The 22061-nt window shown below is 34.4% G+C and overlaps 1 protein-coding gene across 1 annotated transcript in view; it reads right to left on the bottom strand.

Moving 5' to 3' along the window:
* Nucleotides 1-2764: 2764 nt before the first annotated feature.
* Nucleotides 2765-22061, bottom strand: part of LOC145681123 (condensin-2 complex subunit H2-like) — a 106566-nt gene continuing 87269 nt past the window's right edge. The window contains exons 15-16 of the mRNA XM_081752549.1: nt 5616-5746; nt 2765-3183 (exon numbers count right to left, since the gene is read on the bottom strand). Of these exons, the coding sequence (XP_081608675.1) occupies nt 3012-3183; nt 5616-5746 (303 nt within the window). The 3' untranslated portion in view covers nt 2765-3011. The remainder of the gene's footprint in view (nt 3184-5615; nt 5747-22061) is intronic.

Genomic DNA, 22061 nt, shown 5'->3' with positions numbered 1-22061 from the left:
ACATCTCTACAATTATTAAATATTGTATTAATAAGTAACTAATAATAGAAATAATAATACTGGTGTAACCATCACACGTACACAACCTATCACATTCAAATTACACGTTACTTAGAATTGTGTATAAAAAGATTTGCATTAAACTATACCAATATATGTCCATCCCTCTCATTAAATTTAATATTAGTTCAAAGTACAGATTTCAAAAGCCAATAAAAGCGTAAGAAAAAGTCTAGAAAGAAAGAAGAAAATACTTTTTAAAAGAAAAATCAAGGATCTCATTTGCTGAAGTGCACAGTAAATACAAACTTGAATCTTTATAGTCTGAAGATTTATGCTGCCATTTTAGAATATATTTTTCTCTTTATAACAAAAATATGAAAGAAAAATATTCACAGACAAAATAAACTTTACATATTTCCAAACAATTATTTAAAAATTCTTTTTTTGATAAATATTATTTTTTAACTCTTATGTACATTTATATACAACCATCTACAATAATATCTTTAATTTTAAAAAAAAGTTATTATACAATAGTAATTGAATTACAGAGATCCAATTCAACTGAAAAGTATATATATATTTTTGTTGCAAACTTTACGAAGAAATCTATTAACAATATGTATTTAAAAGAAACCGACGAGATTTACATGCAAGAGTGTAATACTGATGTTATTTTTTTTTTTTTTCCTGCCAGTAAAGTAAAAGTAAATGCATGAAACCATTACAAAAGAAATTAATTGGAAAATTCACTTTAGAAAAAGACCTGATATTACTCTCTATAAAGAAGTGCTGCATCTGCCAAATAAAATCTACGGTTCAGAACATTTTTTTATTACGAGGGCAGTTCAGAAAGTCCCAGACGTTTTGACTTATCGCGACAGTGGGCTGGGCTAGATTCGCCATCTTGGTGTCAAAACGTTGCCACACTCTGTACGCATCCAGCTGTGGTAGCGTGAACACTGTGACACTCTTACTGTGCTTTCTGTGACATGTTACAATGTGTGCTGCAATAGAAAATCCCGCCTCTTGTGACGTGCGTTCTGTGATTAAGTTTATGTTGAGAAAAAACAAGCCAATTGAAGTCGACCGCGAACTGTGTGAAGTGTATGGACATGAAATATACATATATATATTCACGACAACGCATTGTCCACACACGGCCAAGCGTACTCGAGAGCTCTTGGATGGTTTTGGATTGGGGGGAAGGTGTTCGATCACCCACCATACAGCCCGAATTTGGCGGCAAGCGACCATTCCTCTTTCCAGCGACGAAGACATGTCTCGCTACACAACGCTTTGATACTGACGCCGAACTGCTACCGCGTCGGTATTTGTGCCACGGTATGATAAGTACTTTAATTTGCATGGCGATTATGTGGAAAAATACTTAAGAGTGTACCTTTCAAGTGTATATAATACAATTTTGTTTGTTCATTCTGTTTCTTTTTTATTTCAAAACGTCTGGGACTTTCTGGATAGCCCTCGTATTATTATTATTATTATTATTATTTTGAGTAATCAAAACGAAGATAAATTGTAGTTCCCACTTGCCCTGTCACTTACGCGACCTTTATCAACAGAAAATAAAAGAACGTATTTGGAGCTTGGCAACGATGTTGTGTTACAGGAATTCATGGTACCAGTGTATACAAAATGATAATACTGTTGTATTAAAGTGTTAGTCGCCTGATACATGTAGGAAAAAAAAAGTCACGGAAACTTGAATAAGGCTGTGTACAAATAAATTAAAGTAGGGACAAAGGGCTACAACATTTGTGATGAAGACCTTTTCATTATAGTTCCGATTTATATGTTTACATATGTGGAAGTCGCCGAAAAATGACTTCCATATATTTAGACCGTCGAAGAGGTGTCTAAATGGTCGGCGGAATAATTATCCAACAAAATTACTTTTAACATAATCTTACATTAATAAGTTATTACTAATTTTTGTTCTGTTTTGACTATCACCTATGTTCTTTGGATTTCTTTCTTGTCACAAGCTTCGATATCAAAGTTTATTTTTATAAAACTAAAAATAATAATAATAATAAGAAAAAAAAACTTTGTACACGCTGAAACGAGAGTAAAGGGACAGACATTCACCGCTGAACATGCATTCAAAACTGTTTCACTCATTTTTCTAAACTACCGTGCAATCACCTAATTAACCCAAACTAATGTTTTTCTTTTTTAGAAAAAAAAAAAATATGATCTACACTGCAAAATTCAACACAAGAAAAATTGCAATATGAAAATCACTTTCTACACGCACAATACTTCATATTTCTCTTTTGTTTTTTAACAAAAAGACGTATAAAAAGTACTACAATTGTACTATTTTACAAGTTATACTTTCTTTTCCTTTCGAAAGTAAACAAAACCCGTTTTCGAAATTATTAATACGTCATTCTTCTTTTTTTTTTTTTTTTTTTTTTTTGGGCGCGTTACGGCTCGTAGAAAATCATCACAGTGCTAATGGATCTTATATATTTGTCATCTATATTTCTACTTTAAAACTATATTTAAAAAAAAAAAAAAAACAACACAAAATATATATATATGTGTTACTGAACTCTCACAGTGGGAACTACATATCGCTGTGTACTTACTTCTCATTAATAGCAGTATGCATATTCCGTCAATTGTATTTCATGCTGATCATTCATGAAAACTATGTGCTTTATTTAAAAAAGCACGGAAATAAAGTTACCATATTGATCACGGTAACACTGATATTCTTATAATACAAAGACAGTTTTGTTTTTTAAGAAAATAGAATATTCAATATTACAGTATCATCTTTCCTCGTAGGCAGTGATACTTTGTACATATATTTCAAGTTGCACTTGTAAGAAACGTGCGTATTGCAACGTTTTATTCTCTCTCTCTCTCTCTCTCTCTCTCTCTCTTGCTCCCACTCAAACACACATACAACACACACACACACTCTCTCTCTCATACACACGTATACATAGATTTATTTCTTATTTACACAACTATATTCATCTATTACTGGACACTGTGTTTCGAATGGACAATGATGATGTGCTAGAACACACTACATCACAATCACCGTTCACTATTATATCTTGAACCATCACATCATCATCATCTGTGGTCGGCTTTCCTTTCCGCTTCGCCTTTTTCCGTTTCTCCTCAAATCGTTTTCGTTCCCTAAAATAAAATAAAATAAAATGAAATAAGAGCTTAGTTAAACGTGCCGCCGTTATGTCCTGTAGGCTAAAATCGAGGATAATTTATGGTTACATCATATATACAAACTTGTTGATATGTCTAAACTTACCTTATAAATCCCATTTATATACAAAATGAAGAAAGCTAACATTCTACAGGGTGGCCAAAAAATGCCTTTACACTCGAATTAAATGCGTGTAACAATGTAAGATGTTGAGATATTTACGATTTGAACCTCCCATCCTGATCACTGATATGGCAATAGCAGTCCTCACGTGAAGGGGAGAGAATAAAGTCTGTGCGTTGACCAGTTCATTGTCTCGCCTCTCCGTGTTTGATGAACAATGTCAGTGATTTCACTTTCGAAGAGTACTTAGTGGCAAGTGTGTAGGTCCTTGACGGAACTACCGAGTCGTCAGACTTTGATCACGTGGAAGAAGAAAGTTTTTCGCCTTGGAGGTGTTTTGGACGCTCCTCGTTCTAATCGTCCATCAACACGAAAGGAAAACGTGTACAGAACTTAGTGTGTCAATGATGCGTTCACCCTGCAAGTCGACCACAAAGCGTTATTATTACGTATTACGGTATTAATGTAGGGATGAAATATGTGGAGGTTTAAAGAGACTCTCTGGCCACCCTGTACATAAGGAGCAACAATTCATCTGTGAACACAGATCAGAGAAATTGATTACAAAATTAATTTTTAGAAGTATAGAAAAGTATTTTTTTTTCATTTCATTTCTTGCCATTAATAAATATAAGGTGTGGCATGTATGTCATTTTTCTCTGTCACACAAATACAATTTAACTATATTTATTATTCCTTATGTGTTAATCCTTTGTGATCACCTTTGCCAGGGGGAACGAGTCAAATTATATACTGGGGCCGCGGTGGCTCAGTGGTAGAGCGTTCACCTCTGGTGCTAGGGGTCTCGGGTTCAAACCCTGCTCCCGCCAAGTGAACTTTGTGGTGGACAAACACCGTGTGCATGGGTTTTCTCGGGGTTCTCCCGTTTCCTCCCACTTTCTTCATTCCACCATTTCATTCATTACTCATTATCACCGTCTCCTTTAGCCTAACCGGCATAACCGTGGGACGTAAAACTCAAAATTTCATTTCATTTCATTTCAAATTATATACTATAATCACGAACAACAACATTTATCTCGAAATAATTCTTTCAAAAATGCGTACTAAAAAGATATCATCATCAATGACAATCAAAAATCAAATCCAGAAATCAACAGAGTGATAAGTGTCAACCAGATACGGGTGAACATCAAGAAAGCAAGTTCGCTGGCGTAAAAGTGTACACATTAAGTTTTCTCCGCGGAAAACCGAAAGCCTGTCTCGTTCGACCAACGAATAAGAGGATTTAATGTCTGTCAGTTGAAGCTGTCTCATGATACCCTGAAGATAGCTCGAACGACAACAAATACAACGATAATAAAACTGTAAAGTTACGAACACTGCCTTGAGGAACACCATTTCCCAGCAAAAATCGCTCTGGAAACACCCACACCATAAAATAACTTTCCCTGAAGTGTGTAGTGTGTAGGACCACCGAGATTAAGAACGAACATTCAACTCTCTTCAAAGGATTTCCTTACCTAACAGCCACGATCGTTAGTTCTGATGCACTCCCAAGGTAGTGGTAAGTATTTAGATCTCCGACCGACAAGGATATCTCAAGTTGATTGTAAAGCTGAAGCAGGTTGTTTGCCGAAAAAGCCTGTGACGTATAAGAAAGAGGAATATTTCATCTTTATACTAGTGAATTGCACCTAGGCTGAGGAACCCCCTATCCACCACTGACCATGCTCAATATGACAGCCTTGACGATGAACAATTCACGACATGGGAGCTTTTATTGAAGGAGTCTTCTATTCAGCACAGTCTGATCCAGTTTAGCTTATTCGTTCTTGCACATTTCATGCAGTCCTTTAAGTGTTGTGGCTCGATTTTTTGTGATGTTTCGTTTTAATAAAATTGGAATTTGATTAATCTACAAAATGTAGGCAGTATTTATAACTTTTAAGAAGAAAAGCATGATTGTTCGCAGGAAGAATTTACGCTAACGCTCTAACAATTCCGTTTGCATGCTCCCATCACTAAGATCAGCATGGAGCCGATACAGTCAAGAGGACTGGGAGATGTAAGAAAATACCATACCCGTCACCAAAAGCACATGGATCCGGAAGAAGTAAACAAATGAATGAAAAAAATGTAAATTATCATATTCTATAGAAGTTTCAATGAGTAATTCTCCAGTACGCCCACCACTGAGAATTCTGTCCCTACCATAAGCTAATATTCGGATACAGAATAGTACTAATAAATATTTGGAATTACAGGTTATGTACAACAAATCAAACCTATGCTTACTACTCAACATTCGAAATATACTTACTCCTCTGATGGCGCTTCGTAATTTTCGTAAGCTTCATGCGGCCTATCTGCTTTACAGAACGTTAGTTCCATACAATCCATACTGAGAAACGACGGATCTGATTTCGATATCTCAATATTGCCCGTATTTGCCTGGAAAGAGAAACATCAGGTTCAGTAATAAGGCGAATAACATATTTTAAACAGAAATTTTGAGTAATGCTAACGTTACCGTCCGTGTACACTATCTTTCGAGATGAATAAAATAAAACGTATGGGTCACCACACTAAATTTTTTCGCTCCAACACTTCAAACTAGATCATGTTGTGATGTAGTTATAAATGAAACATTTTCTTGCGAAGTACGAACAAAATTATAAGGTATTTTTTGCAAAACTTCGCCCACGGAAAACACCACAAGAAGTAAACTCCCTTTCTCGATTTTTCCCACGGAAATTTCTTATACCATAACATGAGGTTGTTAATGAAATATAATATATAAACAAAATCATTAGAGAAATTTTTGAGAAAAATCGCAATTTTCGATTTCCGCCCTTTAATAAACTAACCTTATTTTTAAGAGCAGGAAGAAAATTCGAAAAGTCTCCTGGAGAACCAATCAAAACCTTATGTTTAGAGGGTCTATTCAATTTGCCATAAGGACCAGATTGTGTCACGTGATCAGGTCAAAAGTTACGTTGCGTACTAAATCGAGCCTGGAGATTCCAAATTCAGATGAGAGATATTTCAAGCACGTACCCTCCGCGTGGACGCCCTGGGTAATTCGAAGAAGGTGCATATACTTTACCATTATTATTGATCTTACTCAAGCAACTTGATTTTTGACAATGTTCTAACCATATTTACCTTATGTTCTATACATCGTTTTTAAACTCTTCATTATGTCTTTGCAATAAGAGCCATCTTCAATTAGCCATCGCTTTATTATTGTTTTTAAGATATGTGTACGACTTCATTTTTTCATTGGTTCACCATTGACTTTACTGTTCATATTTCGTGATTTTTTTACTATGTTCCATCCATTTCACGACAATTTCTTTATTGAATGTAGAACATACATAGTCTCTTCTACATTTGAGCTGAATTTCAGCCCTCTCTGTCTTTTGGTTTTTGAAATAAGTGGAGGAATTATTTGTTTGTTATTGATTTTCCATTGACTTTAATGTAAATGTTTCGTGTTTTTGGGCTATGTTCCATACATTTTTAGGACAATCTGCTTTTGGAACAGAATCTACATAGTTTCTTCTACATTTATGCTGAATTTCAGCCATCTTCCCCAATGTCTGTACACATCATTGCAACCGGATAGGTCCATTGGACTAGATACGATGGACGTTATGGCCTCTAGGCGAGTGTACATTAGGACAAATGGATGAACAGACATTGAAAAATAACTTTTTCGGTATCTAAGCTCCAGGAAACGTGAAAGTCCGTTGATATCTCGAATTCAATTTTTTTTCACAATCACCATACTTTCTTTTCTCCTTTCGGTTTTTTTTTTTTTTTTTTTTTTTTTTTTTTTTTTTAAAGATTTTGTTTCAATTATCACCTTGGAGTCAATCCATTCTAAGTGATCAAGCAAGTACCGCTAGACCATCTCCAAAAAATCTCCTGTATCAGGGTACTTCAAAATCACAATTAATTATTTTTTACAGCATTCCATGCTGCCCCCATTTTGCGCTTTTTCGATTTTTGGCGTTTACATTGTTTTAAATATCTCAGCATATATTTGTCCTACCAAATTGAAAACTGCTGGATGACTCCAACTCGTGCAGAGCTAAACCTTTGATGTCTTAACATATTTAATTAAAACCACTTGAAAGGAGTGGAATCAGGGTCTACAGTAGCAACATTTGTGCACACTGAAGACATGTTTGAGAAAAGGAAACAACTGAAGTAGAGGTTTGAATTTGTATGTGCATGTAATCCGGAGTCATAAGTTGACACACAAAAATTTACAGACCTGTACAAAGGCCTGAAACAAAAATCGTAAAGTTGGGGAATTATGCCAATTTGGCATGTTTCCCTGTCCAGTATTTCCAAGAGCCTGGATAAAAAAAAAAAATCTGAAATTTTGGGAATAGTTAGTCCTTTAGTATACCATAACACACAACAAAGTGCGTTTTGTATTTTTGAGCAGAAGGGATCAAAGTATTAAGCAATGACGTCATACTCTAGGAGGTGTTTTGTTCACAAATTCAACTGGAAATTCGTTGTTGTGAAGTAAAATAAAGTAAGATGAATTGTTAGTCCAGTCAAGGCTCTCAAGCTCGTTTCTTTCCTCTAGTTGTAATACTGTCTTATCACACCCACAACAGGACTGGTGAAGAATGCCGCTATCAGCAGAAAACGAGGAAAGTCAAAATGCACACTTGACAAAAAGTCCGTAAGTACTCCTTGCTCTTACTGTTTGCTATATCAATGATATTCAATCCTGTTTATTCTTGTTTTAACTGTCAACTCATGCAGGAGACTGTTGTCCTTTCGTTTGATCTACATTTCCAAGTCAGTGAACACCTACTCGCTGTAAACACTTGACTGGACTAATTATTCATCCTACTTTATTCTACTTCATAACTACGAATTTCCAGTTGAATTTGTGAGCAAAATCCCTCCTAGAGTATGGCGTCATTACTTAATACTTTGATCCCATTCTGCTCAAAAACACAAAACGCGTTTTGTTGTGTGTTAAGATATACTAAAGAACTAACTATTCAGAAAATTTTCAGATTTATTTTATCCAGGACCATTGGAGGTATTGGACAGTGAAACATGCCAAATTGACATAATTCCCCAACTTTACGATTTTTTTCAGGCCTTTGGGAGCAGCTATAGGTCTGTAAATTTTTGTATATTAAGTTATGACCCCGGACTACATGCACACACAAATTCAGACTTCTACATCAGTTGTTTCCTCTTTCCAAACATGGCTTCAATGTTCACAAATGTTGCTACTGTAGTCCCTGATTTCACCCCTTCAAGTGGTTTTAGGCAAAAATGTTAAGAGATCAAAGTTTCAGCTCTGCACGAGTTGGAGACGTCGAGCAATTTTCAATTTGGTAAGACAAATACATTTTGAGATATTCAAAACAACGTAAACGCCTAAAATCGAAAAAACGCAAAATGGCGGCAGCCGCTGGGTCGCCATGGGATGTTGTAATAAAATAATTAATTGTGGTTTTGAAGTACCCTGATATAGGATAAACATTCATGAAGAAATTATTTTTTTAAAAAGGTCGAGCGACAATTTTTCTTTTTTTTCTCGATCACTTAGCATGGTTTGACCCCTCGGCTTTCCTGTAATTGATTCTGCAATTAACACATTAATTTTGCAGTTTACAATACTTAAATCAGTTTTAGATTTAATCGCGAATGAGGTATTTTCGTTAGTGTTGAAAACTGCACTCTGTTTACTGCAGGATTAACTTATACAAACCCACCTGTTGTCAGGATTATCTATTTTCAACTGTATATAGAAAATTAATATCAACTTGTATTTGATAGCTTTCTCCCCCTCCCTTCACCCTCCTCCTTAGGATTCTAATGTCGAAAAATCTCGCCTTATCCGCAGTCTACATTTGTATAATATTTCAAACTCCCATGTCCAACAGTTTTCGAGATCACATGTTGAATGAATCAGTAAATCAGCGAATACGTGCATTTAACCTTTCATAGACATAGATATCACAAACAAATACTATTTACTTAGTATCTGGACATATATAATACGTGTGACTATTGTTAGTTTCTTACAAAGCACACTTTTGTATAAGTCTGTACAGTTCGCGTAAAAAAAAATCAACATTTTGCTTTGAATTTTAATCTTACTACTTTAGAAGTTGCAGCAGCAGAAAATTCAACTCCTTTAGCCTCGCCGGCATTAGCGTGGGCCGTAAAACTCTAGAAAATTCAACACTAAATAGCTTAACTGCCTTCAATTTTTATTTTAATCATAATCATTTATTAGGGTTATTGCTGTTTGTGAAACATTTTTCTTTATAAGCAGTTTAACAAATTGCCAATTAAAGTCTTCAGGTTATTTCAAAAAAGCGGTAACAACGGGTCATCCGTTTTGTACTAGGTGATATATTGGTAATTCAATTTTTTTTTAATAATCTCACTTTTCCCACTGGGGACTACTATTTGTACAAAATAATCACTAAAACTTACTTAATGAAGCAATGGGATGCATATCAAATAATTATAGCTAAAATTCTGTACTAACCATAAGACCCTCGTATCATTTACCCACAATCGAAGAGAATAAGATCTACCTCGTAGAAATAATGATTGGAAGTTCTTAATATAACGGCAATACAAAGATAGTACAAAGACAGTTAACAGCAAATACTTAAGAAATCATTATTTCTACTGTGAAGGAGATCGATCAGGAAAATGTACTTATTTAAGTAACGTAAGATTTCTATTTTTTTCTTCTTTTCTTTTCTTTTCTTTTTTTTTTCAAAGGAAATGAAATGAAATCTTACAGTTTTACGTCCCACAGTTATATCGGTGACGCTAAAGGAGACGGTGACGATGAGAAATTAATGAAATGGTGGAATGAAGAAAGTGGGAGATAACGGGAGAACCCCTAGAAAACCCATGCACACGGTATTTGTCCACCACAAAATTCAACTGGCGCGAATTGGGATCGAACCAAGGACCCCATGCACCAGAAGTGAACGCTCTACCACTGAGCTACCGCGCCTTCTTATTTTTATTTTATTTTTATTTTTTTTTCCCCTCAAAAGAATATGCACTGAAGATACCGACAATCTGTTGCTAAAATGTTGGCATTTGGATTCTATTTGAATGCTTAGGTGAGTATATAATTTTAGTTATAATCATTTAAGCCATTAATTTTACTCTCAGATTAATAAGTGCCTCATACAGTGTTCTTAAATTCACCAATTCAATACATGTTTTCTTTTGAACATTAAGTTACAAATTTTAAAAAACAGAAAGAAAAAACTAAAAACAATTAAAAGTAAATTTCAGCAGTTTTCCAGATCTCTAGTCCAGACGCAACTTTCCATGTTTTCCAAGTTTTCTAGGTCGTAGACACCCCGAAAATATTTACTCCGTTTGTATTTAATACCAGGGGAATACAGTCACGAAATCACTTTATTGGTGTTCTCTATTTCCAGTCATGCTGCACACTAGTGTAGGCAATATTTAAAAACGCATTTACTTGTGAGATTGAGAACGTGATTGACAAAATAATTATCTTCCCATGTTGACGCGCCAAGTTATGATGGCATCAATAATTTGTAAAAAATGACATGACATATTTAGTTTTACGACTCATGGTTATGAAGTTTTGCAGTGGTGTAGCCAGTACGTTGCTCTAAGGGAAGAGGAGCATGACGTTTCCAGGACGCAGGGTTTTTACACACTAAAAATAAACCAAGATTTCTTTCACAATATGGAAATACCTTCCCCCACATAAATACATATTACTAGAGATGCAAGGGCTCGGAAAAAAACCGGCTTTTTTGGAAAAAAAAACTGTTTTTTCTGCTTTGCTTTTTTGCTTCGGAAATTTTGGGCTTTTTTCAAAATACTGATTTAAATTGATAAAACAGTCTTTGTATCGCTTCTCTATAACACAAAAAATCATTTAATTAGTGGTTGATGCTGATAATAATATAAAACATCGAAAATAAACTATGAATTTCGAAAAAATATTTCAAACAATTTTTCTTCAACATATTTACATTATGAATTCCACAGGATTAAACAATGTATATAATAAGAATTTTTTAACCTCCTATATACAAAAGTAAGCAGAGTTGGCAAGAACCGTGGCTGTTTTTGAAAATGCCAAAAACCCGTTTTTTGGGGGATGTTTAAACCAGGCTTTTTTGACTTAGATTTTTTGCTTTATGTATTTATATTACATATTCACAGAAATAGCCTAAGTTTGTTTCGCTTTGATGTTATTATGCAACAGCGGGGTTATGCCGAAAGAACTCCCATAAGCTTAAAGAAGTGCGGTCAGTAAATTTCTTAAGTTGAGAATCTTCCGCCCTAGCCATTGGGAAAATCCCGTCATTACTTGAAATGTAAGACAATAACGGGAAAATCCTGTTATTGCTTTGCATGTAAAATTTAAAGGTCAACGTACCATAATCAGTACGCTAAAACTGAGGTATTAAATTACAAATTTAGTACCGGTACGTAGATATCATTGAAAGTCCAATCCAAGCTAATGTTGGAAGCTACGTAGGCAATCGATAAATTTTGCCAATTTCTATCAATATATTTAAGCAATATTGGCTTCTTTATAAAACAACACGCATTTAGGCATGTAGAAATATACAATTTGGTTTGTTTCGTATATTTAGGCTTAACATCCTTACGAAATACCGAGGTTATCAAGGAGAAGACTTTCGCTTAAAGTGACATCCGAACCGCTACTTGGGTTACGCATGAAAGAAGGATTTTGGTTCGACCGAGAATTGAACATGGGACACCTTGATTAAAAGGTGAAAGGGAAATAAAACTATTGCAGGTAGTTTGATATCTGGAAACGTTACCATGAAGTTCACACGATTCGCATTTTTCATTCTTTTTATTTTTGTGGTTTAAACCAGTTATTAAAAAAAAAAGTTGGTGTAAATCAGCCAGTCCTAAAAGTAAACACTTCTTTTTAAATAATACACAAATAACTAGCAAAATAGTATGTAGTATTTTTACTTCAAAATATCCCATACCCTCTTTTTGAAACAAAATAAAATTAAAATAAAACATAAGAGAAATACTTAGATTTATATGATACACTTAAAGGCTGCACATCTAGAGCTTTTGGTTCTGTATATTCTTGAAATTCTACAGTTAAGTTTTATAGAACCACCATCACAGTTTACCCAATCCTCAAGTTTTCTGAATTTTTAACAAGATGGATTCAACATATCATTACGGAACTCCCCCCCCCCAAAAAAAAAAAAAAAAAAAAAGACTACGGAATATATTTAAGTTAAGCTAAATACAACTGCACAACAAACATGACTGAGTGATTAGCTTTTGCGCTTCTATCGGGAAGTCCGAGATTCAACCAGCATTCGACCATTCTGACAAAGCTTTTCTTCATTCCATCTGTGAATGTAGAAATAGTGCGTGTACTGTGAGTTGGGCGACTTCCTTTTTTATTGTTTTTAAATCGTTATTATTACTAATTACCAGCAGTGACGGTTTTGCGAAGGTTAGGGGGGCGGTCTTTCGGACTGAAGCCCGTTCCCCAAAATTACGGAATGTCTGCAACAAACGAAATATCTATTATTTATGCCTTTACTCATAAACTTTAAGCTCCCGTCAAATAAAAATTACGAATGTTAAAAAAAACTAAACATTAGTAAGAAACCCTTCCCAAAATACTTTTCTAAATCCGCCACTGATTCTCAGTATAAAATGATTTTTGAAGTTGTATCCGGAAGATTATTGCTAAACATATAAACGAAACGAAATATTAGTTATGCCTGTACTCATAAACTTCAAGCACTTCCCAAATAAAATTAGGACTTTTTAGGAAACAAAACAATCAGAAAAAACCCTCCTAAAGTACTTTTCTAAATCCGCTACTGATTATTTGTATAAATTGGTATTCAAAGTTGTGTCCGGAAAATTATTGCTAAATCACTTCACAGCTACAGTATAACAGAAATGTGGAAGTACGGTTTGACGGATATATTGAAAAACGTACGCTTTGACGGATAAATAGAAAAACGGGCAAGTTTAACTTTTGCGCTAGAAGCTAGAGTACTAAAAGCTCTTAGAAATGAAACACGGATGACAAACTAGAGAAGAAAAAAGATGTCGATAACTCAATAGTTAAAATAAAGTTAAATAGCCTCTAAAATTACCCTCAAATACTACATTCTTCATGTTAGCTTTAATTCGTAAAACATGTGCTCCATCCATCTTGATGGTGAATTTCAGAGCGAAATATCACATTCAGGTCATGGAATTTTTATCTAACTATAGAATATACTATAAGAAAGCTATTTAGATAGAAAAATCATGAAGTTGAAAAAAACCAAAATTTCCAAAATTCTCGTTTTTTTCCCAAAAAAGCCGGCTTTTTATGTGAAAAAAACCATCGATTCAAAAAAGCCGGCTTTTTTGCATCTCTACATATTACACATGAACATATTATTATTATATTTTCAGTATGATACTTTATTGAAGCATAGGTCACGACAGTGCATGAAGTTAGAATGATAGGTTGTAAGAAATGTACCTATAAACTATTCATAAAGGAAATGAAAATTGTTTATGGAAGTCTCTTTGATTTTGCGTTTACATGGGTATATACAGGGTGCTTCAAAACACCAACGACGTTTGGGAGATGATTCCTGACAGCAAGATAAGACAAAAAGTATAGACCAACCTGGGTGCACAAATGCTTCTTTTCGGAGTTATAGGCTTCCAGAAATACGAAAAAATGAAATTTAAAGATCCATAGGTCCAAAATTATGAGACCTACCGTAGTCGGGTCAAGACTTCACTTAGGAATTAGAATGTACTCTATCCAAATATCCAAGTTTCAGAATTCTGAGGTGCTTCCACAACGATTTTATAGAAGAGAGTACTTCAAATTATATGCCCGTAGCCAAACTCCATTTGTAAAGGGATTCTGAAACATGGATTTTGGATAGAGCACATATTAGTTCCTAAGTAAAGTCTTCATCCGACTACGGTAGGTCCTATAGTTTTGGAGCCATGGAACTTTAAAGTTAATTTTTTCATGTTTTCGCCAGCGTATAACTTCGAAAGGAAGCACTTGTGCACCCAGGTTGGTCTATACTTTTTGTCTTATCTTGGTGTCAGCAATCACCTTCCAAACGTTGTAATGTTATTTTAAAACACTCTGTATAAATGGGTTTTAAAAAATCTCGAAGAAAAAACTCAGAATAAACTCAGATACTGTTATGAAATTGTATAGTAATAAATTCATAACTGGGTATATCCATTAGGAAAATGAGAGTAACAATGTTGATTAATTTCAGTTGCTTTATTTTAACGTATTGACATAACTTAAACTTCTCCTTGAAATACTTTTCTTTCATTTTCTATTATAAACATTATTCATATACCGTAGTAAACAAGTTTAATAGAGCTTTCACATCAAAAATGGTCTGAAACAAGGAGATGGTTGTCGACATTATTATTTAACTTTGTTCTGGAATACGCTATAAGGAAAATCAAAGATAGCAACCAGGGCTTAGAGTTGAATGGGGTACACCAGGTTATGGCATATGCTGATGATGTAAATTTAATACGGGATGATAGGAGAGCAATAGAAAGAAATGCAGAGGCCTTATTAAACGCTTGCAGAACATGGGTTTAGAAGTAAATGCAGGGAAAACTAAATACATGGAAGTTCGTCGGGATCGTAATACGGCAAATTAAGGATGTGTTAAAATATCGAATAATACTTTTGATAAAGTGGGTACTTTTAAATATCTAGAATCAATATTAACAGGCGAAAACCATGTTCACGAAGAAATTAAATGTCGACTAAAAGCAGGGAATTCGTGGTATTATTCAGTTCAAAATCTCTTGTCGTCGCGAATTCTGTCGAGGGATTCGAAGCTAAAAATATATAAAACAATAATCATGTCTGTTGTTCTGTATGATTGCGAAACATGGTCACTTACTCTGAGGGAACAACGTAGACTGAAAGTATTTGAGAACAAGATCCTCAGAAGAATATTGGGACCCAAGAGGAACGGGAATGGGGAATGGCGGAAACTTCATAACGACGAACTATGTAACAGATCACTTTGACCGTGTTACATTGCTGTGTGTATTGTGTTAATTTTGTTTAAAATTGTGTTTTGTTCTGTTCCTTATTACCATTATTCTTATTCTTATTAAGTTTGGTTGTACTAATTCTGATCTGCACCGGTGATCTAATGTGCAGATAAATAGAAAGTCGGAACACTTTATGGAGTTGACTTGTCCATAAAAGTTGAAGTCGACTGCAAAATATATTAATACTTCTATTGCAAATAAGAGGAAGAAAAGAGTAATTTATCTTTATAAATGATATTTATTATCCGTTGTACTATTATTATTGATGTTATATAAAACCTGAAGAAAATAAATCAGATATCTAGTTATCTAATAAGTTTGAGAAGAAGAGAAGTAACTGTAATCTATTTCATTCTAATAATTTAGGCAAAGGAAGAAGAAAAGATTTAATAATAAATATAATTTAGAAGAAAAAAATAATATAAATATTGTATTATCGCCTAGCAACGCTTGAATGAAGTTCTATTTTGTATTCGAAATTAATGATATAATTTGAGATTTCCGATGTACCTACCAGGCTCCAGGTATTGGGATAAAGGCAATATCTGCTAGAATTTAACAACAGATAAAGGTCAGTAAATTAAATTTATAAATTTGGAGGAAGTTTTCGAGACACCAGATTGTTGAAGATTTTTCTTCGGGCTTCTTATTGTAACAAGTTCCGGGGACAGAAATAAGAGAACGCATTGCTAAATTGGACTTCTTAAGTTATCTATAGTGATTTGGTTTGACAGCATAATGGACAGCTTAAATATAATGTGTCAGTAAACGTTTATAGCATCATGTACTAAGGACTTTATCGTGGGGAATGACGTAACAGGCCACCTATGCAAATTCTTCAAATTAACCAATGATTTTTTTTTAAGATTTGTAGATCATAGTGATGAAAATTCACAGTTGCATTCCTTTTAGCAAATTATTATCGAGAAATATATACGTATAAAATTAACTTCTCCTATTTTATAACATATTACATTCTTAATATTCACACTGTAATACACTGAAATATATTGCACAAAAGGCTGATCACGCTTGTATAAATAAATTTACTATACTTTGAAATGTTAATAGTGTGGAATGTATATGTAATTCTTGTTTCCTTTGGTTGTTACGATGTTATAAAGACAGACTGCCATTATAAAAGCTATAGAGATATTCACCAAATTATGTAAGCATGTCGATTATTGCAAGAACTATAAAAATGTTTCACTTTCTCATTTTTTAAAAATAAAATATCAAATAAAGGCGATAAGAGGTCAGCTAATGTTTATTTATGATTTTCTATATTGAAGCTAAATGTCCATGACTTTTACAGAATCTAAATAATACAATATAACAGGGCTTCGTATATGGGAGCGCCATTTGAGACAGCGTCCTGAGTATTTTCTGACTTTATTTCTTAACTGAGGTTTTCCTTTTCTATTTATCCGAAAGAAGTCAATATACGAAAGGAGACGGTTTGGGTCATTGGATTCCATAACTCCATAGTTCAAAATTTATATTACAACAGTATCCCTAGTTGTTGAAAGCTTGTAATACCATTATTTAAATAGTAATAATAAGCTAATTTTAGTATCCCGCTTTATTAGTCACGATCTGTTTTTTTTTCTTTGTAAAGTTATTGTTTCTTTTCTCTGGTTATAAAAAAGTAGCAAAAGTAGTAACAACAATCTCGAATGAATTTTTTTATATTTTGTTTCATTGGCGACCACAGCTGTAGGATTTTGTTTTAGATGGTCGTGACCTGTAGCGAAGCCTTGTTTTCCTTAATTGATATTATTTGGGAATAATAAAGCAGATTATAGAATTTGCGTAGGTACTATGTAGACTCCCACGGTGAATCCGAAGTACATGATGCTAATTTATGAAATATGAATACGATGAAAAGATTTGTTGATCTTGAAGTGGACAATATTGATCCCGACGTCAGCAATTGTTGTAGAAAGAAAAAAACTAAGGGTTACACACAACTTGTGAATTGTGTGCAATGTGTTAGATGGTATCATACGAGGTGTATGAGGTTATTACCAACCACAATTGACAAAATAGTTCGGGAAGGAAAAGACTGGTTTTGCCCACAATGTTGTGCGTTGGAAATAGATGATGATGTGGCTATCGAACGGGGAATGTTAGGTGAAGGTGAAGACGGAAGCGATTCAACGACAGCGGAAAACAATAGTAATGGTAACGTTCCACAGGAACAAAGTGATAGTACCGCTGATAAACATATAACTGAGGTGCGAGTGGAACCCGGATATGAGCTGCTGCGTACTCTAATGTTGGAGTTAACCGATAAGTTCACAGATAAGATCTCAGAGATGAAAAATGAATTAGCGGGTAGTATGTCCGAAATGGAAAATAAATTTGTAAATAATATGTCGGGTATGAAGAGTGAATTGTCCGGTAATATATCTGAAATGGAAAATAAGTTTGTAAATAATATATCCGAGATGAAGGATGAGCTTACTAACTATTTTAGTAGTAAATTGTCATCCGAGATGGAACTGTTAAACGATAAGTTTAGTTCGTTAACAGTAGATATCTCTAATGTTAAGGCGGAGATTAAGTCTTTGCAAGAGACTACTGATATGCGAATTAATGTAGTTACAGCAGATGTAGGTGAACTTAAATCTAATTATACACGAGATCTAAAAGCTGTGCAGGAAGCAACTGTGAATGTTCAAGAAACGGTAGGTGAAATAACGCGAAAGGTAGAAACAATCGATGTTGAATGTCGCGAGCGCAATAAAACTTTGGAAGAAAAGATGAATGAGAGATTTATTGATATTCAAAGAACAAATGAAAATTTAATTCGTGAAAATGTGAAGAGAATTGAACAAGATTTGCATCAACAATTAAATGAAAAGTTGTTGCATCATGAAAGAGAAGATTCTGAAAACTTAGGTAAGGACATAAGTAACATAGAAAAAAGAAAAAGAGTAGAAAAGTTTAAGAATACAGATGAAAGAGTTTTCAAGACTATTCCTAGGAATCTAGGTGAGGTTAGAGTAACTGGATCTAGTTCTAATATGAAACCAAATGAAAGTGGAATTGAGTCCCGGATACCTATAAGGGGAAAAGAAAATGTGTCAGATACTGATACAGATATGGAATTAGAGACTAGAGTTAAAGAAATATACTCTGCTGCTAATTCGGAGGGTGAAGATATTAGATTAAATTTTGATGGCAGTAGAAAAAAGGATACTAAGAATAAAGAAAGAATATACAAAATTAATACTTCGAAGCGATGTAGCTGTAGTAGGGATGACTTTGATGAACGAACTGGAAGAGAAACACAAACTCAATTAGGTGATAATGGATTAGTAGGTATTAGGAATATTACTATTTCTCCGGAACGAGATTTAATTACTAGTAATATGCAGCCGAGATCTTATTTCAGAGATTTGAAGGATTTCCCTCGATTTAGTGGAAGGATGACGGAAGCAAGAAATTTTCTCGAAGATTTGTTACAAACCATGGATATGTTCAATTTACATGATAAGGAAAAATTGTTTATAGTATCCAAATGTCTGGAAAGGTCAGCCAAATCATGGTACAGAAGTGTTGTGGACCAAATTCAAACTTTTGAAAATTTTGTAACTTTGTTCAAGGCACAATACGTATCCCCTAGAATAGAGAGGGCCCAAAAGAGAAAATTATACTCACTTCGTTATGATAAGACTAAATATTCTTCGTTGTTGGATTTCGTATGGGACATAATTGATAATTACCACTCTATAGTCAGTTCTCCATGTGACCAAGAATTAAAGGACCTCATTATAGATTGCTTACCAACCGAAGAGGCTAGAATTCTAAAGTTGGGATCAATCAACACCATACAGGAATTGACGCTACGTTTAGCGGATTTGGAATGTCATCCAACGAATGTGAATGATAGCCCTATAGGGAATAGATTCCAGGGAAAACGACCGAATATAAGACAAATAAGGCTTGATCAAGCGAAAAGAACGAAGATTGATCATTCGGTGCAGACTGAGCCCGTTTCGGAAGTAAATGGGAATAGAAAAAATATTTTCCCAGAGAGTAGATTGCCGCAATGGAGTGAAGGAATCAATAATAGAAATAATAATGGAAGAAGAAGACAACCGATAAACAACAGAGGATGGAGAGGCCGACAGAATAGTAGGGGCTGGATACAAAATAATAATTATAGCAGAAGAAATCCATCCGAAGCTACAGTGATCACAGACTATGGAAGAGGTTTACCTCCACCTCTACCTCCTCCTTTGTATGTCCCCAAAGGAGCGTATAAACCCTATATTCCGATTACTGTATGTGCCTCAACTCCGCAACTTACTCCAATGAACAATCCTGTAATGACATCAGTGACATCGGTACTGAATCCTCCGTATTCCACAGTAGGGGTAACGCCAATAGGATTAAATTATACTCCTACTAACAAAGGTTTTGCATCCGATAACTATTCGGAAAACTTACCAAGCAGTCACCCTTAAGGGGAGATAATGGTGTCTGCTCATTAGGTTTTCTCTCCTCAGCCGAATCAAAATTAGATGATAACGATGAAACTAAAACAATAAAATTCTATGCACGTTTTGTGTTACGAGAGGAGACTGAGGATAAAAATTATAATATGTATGAAATATTTTCTGCGCCAACAATCGATTGTGAAATAGGAGGGCAACAGATAAATTGTGTGTTAGATACGGGCGCTGAAGTAAATTTGTTAAATTATAAAGTATGGAAGAATATTCAAGAAATTTTCCCATCTGCTAAGTTAAAACCGGTACCAACTTTCAATTTAAAAGCATTTGCAGGAAAGGATCAATTTAATGTGAAGGGTTTTCAAACCTTAACACTCAAGATACAGAACAATTTATTTGATGTACCAATTTTTGTTGTTAAGGACATGACAGCTGATTTATTATTGGGATCCCCATTTTTTATAAAATTTGATACCAAGTTAGACAGCGAAAAGAAGAAAATATACTTGAGAGATAACAACGGAGAAGATATAGTTATAGATATCGTTTATCCTAAAGTATTATCTATAAAACTGAACAACAATTGTGAAATTAATGATATGTACGGGGATCATCCTGCAGAGAATGGAGAAATATCGGAAATCGAAATACGAAATTATGTAAAGGAACGGGACGATCTAGATGATGATATAAAAGATAAATTATTAACTCTTTTGTTGAAGTACAAACACCTTTTCAGTGAGTATCCAAGATTAATCAAGTGTGAACCATATAAGATCGAACTAGTAGACCGAGAACCTGTAATAGGGAAGTTGTACCCAATCCCGCAGCTATGAGAGAAGACTTTCAAAAGGAATTAGAAAAGTGGATTAGACTGGGAATTGCAGAAGAACGGCCAAGTGCATATCGGAACCCAGTTCACTGTGTTCGAAAAACGTCTGGTGGAGTTAGGCCAGTTATAGATCTGCGACTTCTAAATAGAAAAGTCATCACGCCAAAGACTCAGGTAGAACCCATTGGAGAAATTCTAAATAGAATTTCAGGTGCTAAGATATTTAGTTCTATGGACGCTACCATGGGATATTATGGAATTCAATTACATCCAGATTCTTACGAATGTACAAGCTTTGTATATTTAGGCCGACAGTTCGTCCTTTGCCGGCTACCCATGGGTTTAAAGTCGTCGCCTTCGATTTTCCAAAATGTGATGAACAGCTATTTTGGTTTGGACACCAGAGAGTTCATTGTAGTTTACCTAGATGATCTAATGTGTTTTAGTTCAAATATGGAAGATCATTTTGTTCATCTGGAGAAAACGTTCAAAATTTTAACAGCGGGAAACTTTTCGTTAAACTTTAAGAAGTGTCATTTTTTTCAATCAGAAATTTTATTTCTGGGACATGTGGTTAATGGTCAAACAATCAAACCCAATCCAAAACATAACGAAGCTATCCGTTACTTTCCAGTTCCGAAGACCAAAAGAAAATTAAAATCATTTCTTGGAATCCTATCGTGGAGACGAAAGTTCATCCCGGATTTTGCAGCGTTAACCGGACCATTCTATAATATGTTGAAAAAAGATGTAAAGTTCCAACTTAGTCCAGAACTCCTAGAACTGTTTGAGAATCTCAAATTATTGTTATGTGAACCTCCTGCATTGAGTCAGCCAAATTTTGAAAAGATATTTCATCTGTTTTCAGATGCGACTTTCGAAAATTTAGCTGGATATCTATCACAATATGATGACGAAAATGAAGAATTTCTGGTCATTGGTTATGCCAGTAGAAGACTAAAATCCTATGAGATATCATATTCCATTTTTCAGTTAGAATTGGCAGCAGTATTATTTCTCTGTGAGCATTTTTCATACTATATTTTAGGTAGACACACGGTGGTTCATTGCGATAATAAGGCTGTCACCTATGCGTTCACACTGCAAAATTTAGATGCAAGGACAACTAAACTTCTGTTGAAACTTCAGAGGTTCGATCTCTCGTTTGAGCATATAAAGGGCACAGAGAACAAAATTGCTGATATTTTGAGCAGGAATGCCCCCGAAATACCGGAAGAAGAAGTTACTTGTCAAATTAATTTTATTATGAACGATGAATGGCTAAATCAAGATGAACTTAGGAATTATCAGAATAATGATAATTATTGTCAGAAAT

Source organism: Thermobia domestica, chromosome 3 (genome assembly GCF_964235325.1).
Source record: "Thermobia domestica chromosome 3, izTheDome1.hap1.1, whole genome shotgun sequence".
NCBI classification, from domain to species: Eukaryota; Metazoa; Arthropoda; class Insecta; order Zygentoma; family Lepismatidae; genus Thermobia; species Thermobia domestica.
This window is presented reverse-complemented; position numbering and strand designations above follow the sequence as displayed.